This window comes from Pteropus vampyrus, unplaced genomic scaffold, assembly GCF_000151845.1.
Source record: "Pteropus vampyrus isolate Shadow unplaced genomic scaffold, Pvam_2.0 Scaffold393, whole genome shotgun sequence".
In the NCBI taxonomy this organism is placed as follows: Eukaryota; Metazoa; Chordata; class Mammalia; order Chiroptera; family Pteropodidae; genus Pteropus; species Pteropus vampyrus.
Window position 1 is genome coordinate 816,186 of NW_011889174.1, and position 10,308 is coordinate 826,493.

Here is a 10,308-nt window from a genome sequence, read left to right on the forward strand (position 1 = left end):
ATGGGCTAATATTTCTTCCCTGATGAGTGCCTTAAACAATTTCAAAGACATTTGCTAAAAAGGAAAATATAGAAAAAAATAACAACAAACTTTATATAATCTGAATAAATTATTAGAAAACATACTCTCGAAATAAAAGTAAAACATCAAAGTAGATAAAAAATTGGTCCAATTTTGACCTGTCAAGCTTCAAGGGCTAAGCATTCTCTAGAGGAAAAAACAACAACAAAAAAACAAAACAAAACAAACAAAAAAAAACATTGAAAGGCTCCCAGCTTCTTATTACCAAAAAAATCTCAAAAGTTATTAATAAGTCTAATATATCTGACATATGTTATACAATTAAAAACATATTAGAACCAGCTATCTATAACAATCAATATGCCCCCCTTTTCTGAAGTCAGCTTTGAAATGTGTTCAATATTTACAGCTCATCAGAATAAGAATTTATCTTCCAAGTCTTTAAAACTCACACAACTTAACATAAAACCTTCTTGAAACAGATTTAAATTAACTAGGCATTCAAAAATTTTGTTTGCATTTCTGCAAGGAAATGACCAACTCATTATGTGACAATTATCTTTTTAAAGATAAAAAGATGGCTTAGTTGAAACAGGCTATCCAAAATCTAAGCCTATTTTTCACTAGCTTATTATTTACAGGCATGAAAATAAGTATTGTAAAAGTCTTCTTGATTATTAATATTATTATATGATAATTACTAATTTTTTAATTGATTTTTCTACTTTATAATTTGACATGCTTCTTCCTAGTCTCCCTGGCTTTAGAAAATTGAGAAGAACATAAAGTATTTATTTAATTTTAAAAGTGTCTGTGGATTACTGGAGACCAAGTATAGGGAAGAATATATACTTGCTGTTCATTGAGATTTATTTAGTCTTTGTTTTCCAAATAACTCTCACGGTTCCTCTAACAGAACTCTGCTCAGGAACACTCACCGACACTACTTCAAAAGGAAAGCATCTCTCAAAGAGCTTTCTAACCACGTAGTAATAACTGACAGCATCACATAAAATCAGAAAGTTGGAAGAGACCTGAGCAGACAATCTCTGTACAATGGAGAATCACTTTACTAATAGAGTTATTGCCATCATACACATATATGTGTAGAGACTAATAATCAAACATATGGTTCCTCAGAGCTAGAGAGAGAAATTGATCACATTGTTTTTCTTTCATCTCTATGGGCATAGGATATATGTGGTGGAACATGAACCATCATTGTCTCAGCCTTTCTCTCATAACGGTGGGTGTCTATCATGGAAGAGACCCAATAAGTATGACCATGAACACAAGATTCATGATATATATCAACTAGCAATCATCAGCCACTCTGTAAGCACATGGCTCAATCTACAATAAAATCCTTCCATTCTCCCAAAAGATATTTAATTAGTTTATACTCATGAATATTAACTAGCATCTGATTCAGGCAGCAATCTGATTCCAAGTGAGAGGTGGCTAGCTGCTTCTTTTCCAGTTGTCTCTCCTCTTTTGGATTTTAAGCTTGTCCTCAGCAGAAACTAGACCTCTTGAAAGTCATTTGCAGAGAAGAGCTGGCTGGAGCTTTCCCCAGCTGCCCTCAGCGGTACAAGCTGTACCTGAGAGGGAGCAAGGGAGCAATGAGGAAAGCTCAAGTCCTTGGCAGGCTTTCAGAGAGCCCCAGCGGCTCTGCATCCAGAACCTTATCAGGCTGCGGCATAACACATGATGCCTCTTTCCCCTCCTAAGGAGTACAATCTGACAGTAAGTGCCCTCAGGACACCTCAAATGTGCTCAATGCCTATCTGGCAAGATGGTTACAATGGAGCCAAAAGATCTGCCGATTTCATATAAAAGACATAATCTCTCTCTCAAAAAAGCTTCAGCTGCTAAACCACTGCAAAGGAAAGAAAAAACAAAACAAAACTAAAAGACTGCTATTTCTCTCCTTTATTAAGAAAACTGTATGCCTTTAAAATTTCAATAGTAGTGCCTTTTTCTACACAGCAACCATCAGATGATCTTAAACACCTGAAAAATGTTATGCCATTCCCATATTAGAATCTTTTTTCAAGCTAGCAGAACAGAATGGAAACAAGAGCCAGAAAAAGGTTAGTTACTCTGTCACCCAAGGTCGCACACCCAAATCTTGACTCAAAAGACTGAATTTCCCTTCTCTGCTTTCTGTCTGGGCTCTGTACTCCCCTTACTGAATAGTGTTCCCTCTAGTCCCCAGCTTGGCATCACACAAAAACACAGGCGTTTCGACAATGTGCTCTAAGATCAGGACCGTCAGTAAGGAGAAACCAGGCCCTGGCAGTTTTTGTCTAAATATTTCAACATAACAATCTATACATAAACCGATATCTTTCTGTTTATGAAGATTAAGCTCTGAAGCCTTCTAATTTTAGTGAAATTCAGTAAAGAGGAAAAACAGCAGTTTTGATCAATCAGAAAAGGAACATATATATTTTCTAAATTAATTGTATAATAGACATATATCAAGTTAAGAGTTAAGTACTAAATTGTAGGCAATTTAACATACACTTCAGACATTCTTTTAAAACATGAAACATGAAAATAACTTCATGAAAATAACGCAACAAGCTGATCACCACTGTATTCTAAAATAATATATTGTATAATTTTCATGTTCGGAAGTAAAATATTACTTATTCTATACCGATAACATCCACTTAAAGCATTTTAATATCTTACTCTTTGGATAATTAAACATAGTCCATTAATTGTACATTTATGCATAAGATTAATATAATAGCTTAAGTTTACCTGTTCTCGAGTGCAATGTAAGAAGTAGTAGAAACTGCAGAAACCCGGCAAACATAACAGCAGCATCGGAATGGTTAAATAAATGCTACTGGCATCAAATCACTAAATTCTAGCTAGCAATAGCAGTAAATCCACAACACAATAGAAAACCCACGCAAATGCAAAAGAAATTTTACATAAAATTCCATGTGGTCCTTGAATTCTAAATCAAAACCAAAAAAAATCCTGCAGTGTCCAACATTATACAATGAGGACACTAAACAAGACCATAAGTGCTGCTGTCATCAAAACATCTCTGCAGTGTACAGATTCTCATTGATTACTGCATTAATCTATAGTGCACAGTGCTATACTAAAGAGGTTCCCACTGTAACAAACACCAAAGCTCTAGTAGGTCTGTAATTAACCATTTCCTGAAATAATGCACAGAAGATGCTACCTCCTTGTAGGCAGAGACACAAAATGCTGTGGTCCCTTAAAGCTAGCACAGGAGAAAAGACTCAGACAGATGCTTGAAGAGCTCCTCCTATTACTCCCCCACCACACACACTCCCCCCAGTGACACTGCACTGAGATAGCCATGGGCTAAGATGACAGAGTCGAGGAGACCCCTGCTGGCTTGTGGACCACAGAAAACTCACCTGAAATGACTGGGCCCCATTATCAGTCACCGGCAATGGCCCTACCAAGCCCTCTGTAACAGATCATTTCCCCTGCAGTTTCTCTATCTGAGAGATCTTACTCAGCCCAATGACAACTGGCATAAGGAAGCAAAAAGCAGGAGTAAGGGAGTGATTGTTGGGAACAAGGACAAAAGTGTTTCTTCAGGCTGTTCCGGTATGGCCAGCCTAGTGCTCTAGTGGCTCATCTCCAGAGGGCAAAAGGACAACCCCAAATAGGTTTTGCCAGGGAGTGGTGGGGGGATCTCATATTTCCAATATTTTAAAAGATACAGATCTTTGATGACTGTAGAGTAACAATTCATAGTCTAATTTTTTTTCCACTGAGACACGGAACTATTACTCTCTATTATGAGAACAAAACAACAGAAACAATAACAAAATTAGTTGATGTGAAATTATGTCACTTCCCCAAATTCATTTTTTATCACAGTACATAATTCAATTTCCAGAAACAACAATGAACAATGATACACTACTCTAATCCACTAGGGGATATTATTGAAAAGTAGAGGCAGACTGCTTTTAGTTTGCCTTAAAAATGAAATGATCAAATGATAATAGCGGAAGAATAAAAAAACCATCATTCGTTTATTTAAACAAAATGTACTGTGTTTACTTAAATCATATATACTTATAAAAAACAATTATCTGATAAGAAAAAAAATACTGAAACATAGATCATCTCATCATCACCAAACCAACAGCAAAATATCACCCTCAAACAAGCTGAATAATTTGAATGTTTAAATAACATGCTTTTAGTCTCCATTTAGTCTTCACATTTTCTTTTCCCCAAACTTCCAGCTTTAAACCAGCTTGAATCAAAACTGGCCAAATTGTTGCTGGGAAAGAGAAAGGGAAATAAATATTAACTGAATCACTGTTATGTGCCAAATATTGCACTAAGTATGTTAATTTTATTTAATTCATTTATTTCTCACAAGCACATTGCAAAATCAGTATTACTTAACCTATGTTACAGATGAGGCTCAGAAAAGCTAATTAACTTGTTCAAAGTCACATGGTTTATAAGTAGTAGATTTGGGAATTGGACATGACTTTGTCTGACTGAAAGGCCATGCATGAGCTTTTCACTACACCATGGAAAGTAGGAGCTACTGTCATCATTTCGGTAGAGTACCTCAAAGTTGTGCCAGTTTTTGTCATAGTGCTAGTGACTTGGTGTGAAAAACTATGGTGATGCAGGAGGTACCTACAATCTGCTGCCTCAATTTTGCACATTTGGGGCCAGTGAGGATTCTCCAAGCCACTTTGGGGGGCCGAAGTCTTATGCTTGCTGAATTTAAATTTCTTTTACTATGGCACTGTTATAAAGAAGAAATACAAATGTCATCGTCTAGGGATAGAACTGCTGGCCCAGCAAGTATACTGTAGAGAAATGATGAAAGGAAAGTCGAAACTTTCAACAATCAATTTACCCATTTCCCCTAGTTGAAACTGGCAGCATATAATTTTATTTGATTGAAATTTATGAATCTATGGATCTTATAACCAATGTAGGCTAAGCCAACAGAATTAAAACATTTTAATACACTGTATGTAACTATATTGTGCCTGAATTTGGAGACATTTCCTTTTTGTATATGTTTTCTCCTATTTCTTTCTTCTCGTTTGTATCCTGGAATGGGCTTATTTCAAATTATAAAATCATTTTGAGTGTTGTTAACCTAATATCTATCCCTCATTTCATCTCATGAATTTATATTAATTTGGTATAATTACCTTGAGTTCCTTGAAGTGCCTCCATTTGAGGAAATTTGTCAAAGGGTAACAAATTTTATTTCTAACTGAAGATACTTGATAAACCAAATGAGGTCTCCGAAATGGGATACACAGATTTCATAAACACAGAATCAAAACAGAGAATATTAGAAGGGGCTAATGTTAAACTTATTTTAAAATACCCTTTCCCTCATTTCTAGATACCACATATTCTGAGAGCTTATGCATAGCAGTTAGCATTATTCACTGAGGTCATTGTCCATATATTAGCAGGAAAAAAGATCCTGCTATTTTTATTTGTTAATTCAGAAATTTATATTAACAATATTTACTTACTTAAAATGTTTTTAGCATGCTGTCAATTTTGAGCCACATATATCCCTCCTTGGGGGGTCTATCTTTCACAGCCATTCAACTGTGATTCCACAGCTACTTCAAAGACCGGGAGACTGATTTTCCTTGGGAGAGGACACGTATAACCTAACATCAATTCATCAATTGCAATTTAGAGTCTGCTTCACATATGCCATTTGACCTTGAAGTACTATGATCTAGGTCAAGGGCTGTGTTTGTTGGAAAGGTTTCAGCTCTTTCAGAAGAACCAAGAATCCATTATTTTGAAAAAGTGACACAAACTTCCCATTTTGGGACTTGTTTTCCACTAATGATGACTCCAATATGTCATATATTTTTCATTCTTTATATTAGTATGAGATAGCAAAACTTGCAATACATTGATCATAAATAAAACTCATGTACAATTAAGCAACTTGCTATAGTTTTTTCCTTATTTACAGAGAACATTGACATTTTAATCTCTAAATCTTTCTTGAATTGTCTATTTTACCAGAAAATAAACCATAAATATGACCAATCATCTTATAATTTTTAAGGCTATATGGTAAACCTAATACTATCTTTTCAGAGAAAAAGACTGAAGATAAAGTTGGTGGCTATAAACTTTGCTCTGTTGAGAATATGGAACAAAATAACTCTACACCTGATACATACAAAATTGGAAAAATAGATAGAGAGAAATTGTTAAATATAGATTTGTGTCCAATTGGAAATAACAATGAAGTGGGATTCCCATGCCCCAAATTCAGCACCTTACCAGCACCTGCTCGTCGGGCCTTGATTGTTTCCTCCTCAGAATCAATAGACCTCACTTCTTCCCACCCTCCTGAAGAGACAGGTATCCCAGAAGCACACATGCCAGCAACCTTGAAAAGAAATCCAGCTTGGGGATTTTCAGCTTTGCTTTCAAACAAATTCAAGATCTCATCTAAGAGGAGCGCAAGTGCCTCCTCTACCACCACAACAGTAATAACCCTTGGGTCAGGAGCCGCAGAAAACGGAAACTGAAAGAAAATATTGGTGTAAGCATAAGAAAGTCTCTTTGCATGACTGACTCAGGTCATTGCAGGCACTGGGCAGCTATGCAAAGGACTGCTTGGATAAAATACCTTACGCAAGCCTTAGTGGGCCTGGTGGTGTGGAGACTGGTAGCATTTACTGAGGAGAAGCATATTGGCATCTCTGTTGGGTTTTAACCAGATCCACAGGGTTCAGGAAATAAACTCTCTGCCAGATGACACTATGCTCCTAGCCATTCCTTCTGTTTACGTATCCCCCAAATTACTCTAACTAGTGTCCTTTCTCCTGCTGTGAGCTTATTTGTGGAGAGGGCTAAATAAAGGATTTTCATGACAACAAAATGGCCATTAGCCCATAGGATGATTTCTTAAAACGTAATTCTTCTGCTTTTGTTCAGTACTATTAAAATTAATTAAATGAGAGTATTATTATATCTTTGATTTCTTAAGAAAAAATATGTTTTGTTTCTTCCTGAAGAAATATTTGAAATTAGGCTTTGTACATATTATACATTTTTATCATGTAGACTTTTTACAGATAGATTCCCTCTTCCTATTGCTGTATTTTCCTAGCAGAAGCAAATATACATAATTTTTGCTCTGAGGTCTTTTCCTAGTATATATGACATGGTACAATATTTCAAGGCTATAAGGAACTATACTCTTTTAAATGGGATGCATACTCCTATTTTATGAAAAAAAATAGAAACAATATTTTTCTTCTACCATAACTTAGTCTTTCATTAAAACAAAGAGGTACATGAGATTTTAAGTTTATCATTCTGTAGGTAATCATTACTTTTTTTGGATTTTAATACACAATATTATAAGTAGTACAAATAATGTATATGCATGTACATGTATTTTACACTTCCTAAAGCATATTTATATGCTTCAAAACAAATCTGAAAGGTGACCAAGATGGGTAGCATTACAAAGGAATCAACCATTTACAGAAACAGACATAGAATATTTACCAAGACTCAAATGTCCGGGAAATTAAATTCCTAAATCACCAACCTAAGGCTTCCAGTTCACCAAACTTTTATTTTCAAATTAAATTTCAGTACTACTATAAGAGCCAGAAAAGTGCAGATAAAACTCATTATAATCCAATGCCAATACTGTTAATGTTGAAATATTAATCACATACAATTACTCTGGAAATTAATTTTTTCTCCAAAATCCTAGAAATTAGTACAAAAAAAATCTGATTTCAAATCACAAATATCTTACAAGTACACTTTGAAGTAATAATCAATACTGTATTGAATTTCTAAGTTCCATATAATATCAGTATATTAAGGAAAAGGTACTGAGATACTATACAGTAAATGTTATATTATTTCTGAACTCTTCTCAAATACGTTCAAAAGTTGAAAAAAATCTCTACTCATCTATAGCTGATTTGTTTGTATAATATTCTCTGCTGCTCACAATCATATCATAGAAAAAAACAAGGTATACACCCACATAGACAAATATACTGAGTAATTTTAAATAATGACGTTGTCTAAATTATAAAATCTTGATGGGATGTAAATAAAGGTTCTGATTCTCTATGGGGCTACAGACTGAAGACTGTCAGGTGGAAAAAACACATTGCTGCTGTATTGACTGGCTTTATCTGCTTGGTGAGCCATGCTGTATGATATTAAAATATTGGCACATAAGAATCAATGGCAGAACAAACTGGGCAGAAGAGAGTGAATCTATTGTCTTCAGTCTATACATGTGTAAACCCTATATTCTCTTAGTGAAATCAAGATTCTTATTCTTTATAACCAGTAGTAGAATACACTGTTAGTGAAAGGTTATGGCATAACACAAATTCAGGTTCAATGTACTTCTTCTGAGAGATGTTTTCCTTGACTAAACCCAACCCACATGGATCTCTTCACTGTTTTTCATTCCCCTGTAGGTCTTAAAAGAAGAGTTATACATAGGACTTTATTCTGGTATTCCTTGCAAGTTTTATTGATCCCTGCATGCATGCAGGGAGCATAATTTCTTTCATCTAACAAATATTCTGAACATTGAATATACTAAGCACTACAGTAAAGTGAAAAGGAGCCAGACCACGTCTCTGCCTTGAAGGTTTAAATGATATTATTACTCTCATATTATAGATGAAGAATCTGTGGCTTAGATATAATAACTGACATATCTAGTCAGTGGCAGCATGGGAATTTGACGTAAAAATAACAATATAATCAAAGTTAATCTTGCTTTAGATCTCAATATCTTTAAGTCTGGGAATTAACTTTTACCTAGTATCTAGTACAAGACTGTGTTCTTAGTGATTTGTGATTGAGGCAAATAAGCCTACGCCAAGTAAAATACATAGGCTTCAACAGGCTGAGGTCCTTCACGAGACTCTAGTCTAATTTTACCATGCCTTGATCTCAGAACACGTTTATGGAGATGTTAATGGACGGTTTAGAATAAAAGGGATCCTGATCAAATCTGTTCAGGACACAATGCATAGTGTATTATTTTCTGCAACATTCACAATGTACATTAACATTAAATGTGGTGAGAAGTCCTGCATTAAGGAAATTTTTAGCTATGGTTAGCACTGGCCAAACTTATTTAAGCACAAACACTTATTACTGGTGGCACACTAAACCTATTACTGCCTTGCAGAGATACTGGCTGGAGAAATTCTTCATTATTGATATGATTTATTTTGATTTGCTAAGATATTCCAAGAAAAAAGGAAAGGAAGGAGGGAAGTATTGGATTCCATTTCATAGATTCAGAGTTGATGTTCAGGATCTTGTAGTTTTTTGGGGTAGTTTCTGTAATAACAGGCACTGTTCCACACTCTGTTCTGTCACTGGGATATCTGTGATTCTGCTGTCACAAGGCACTAGCTGAGCTTTCTCTTTCCTGACCCACATGGATATGCTTCTGTATCAAGGTCTTCTATTTATTCAGTTCTACATAATCACACTGAAGCAACTGTCTTGAAGGATTCTAAGCTACAAACAAACAAACATAAATACATTGTCCAAATTCTAATTGTATATATCTAGACACAGAATAAACCAGTAGTCAAACTACATCTAGAAGAATTTGCGGAGTAATGGTAACATTAAAAAATACAAGGTTAGTTCTAAAGACATGAGAATGAATGACATATTATGATTTGGGAAATTAATATATTTAATTCAATTTTTTTTTTTCCAGGATCGAGAGCTTCTTTCATACTTGCAATTTCCTGAGTTATAAGGCTGTAACCTATCATATATCAGGATTGATAGGTTTCCCACAACGGTGTGTTGGATAACTCTGGCTATAAAATGTCTAGCCTGAGAAAGTCGAAATGGTAAAACAAACAAACGAAACAAAACAAACTCAAAGAATTTGATGTTAGCAAGGGGCTCTGCATCCAAAAATCACTCTGAAATTCTGAAACACAGGTATGGGAATTATTGTTTTCAACTTGTACTACTGAAATCCTTTTTAGGATATAAATGAATATGGGTACCCTATGAGATATCTTTATCTCCCAGTGTGTTAGAGGACAAGCATGGGTGAAAGGGATCTTTTAAGAATTTGTCATTACCACTTGCCTTAATCTGTGTTATCTTCCAAACTAGAAAGTCCTAGGTATTACAGACCCTGATCCAATCACCTGGAGAAACTGAGGTAATACTGGTTTTAGAATAAAGGAGACCAGAGCAGCAAATATGTCAAAATGTCAGATA

General features: G+C 35.0%; 1 protein-coding gene across 12 annotated transcripts in view; it reads right to left on the reverse strand.

Annotated features, from left to right (window-relative positions):
- The window catches only part of RIMS1 (regulating synaptic membrane exocytosis 1), a 184,337-nt gene that overhangs the window by 160,962 nt on the left and 13,067 nt on the right, over positions 1–10,308 (reverse strand). For 10 of the 12 annotated variants that reach the window (XM_023523460.1, XM_023523459.1, XM_023523458.1 and 7 more), the window contains exon 1: positions 6,334–6,683. The exons of 1 other annotated variant lie outside the window; for it this stretch is intronic. In XM_023523460.1, coding sequence (XP_023379228.1) covers positions 6,334–6,433 — 100 coding nt within the window. In that variant the 5' untranslated portion in view covers positions 6,434–6,683. Of the gene's footprint in view, positions 1–6,333; positions 6,737–10,308 lie in introns of those variants that run through there. One more of the 12 variants, XM_023523453.1, reaches the window with a different exon arrangement.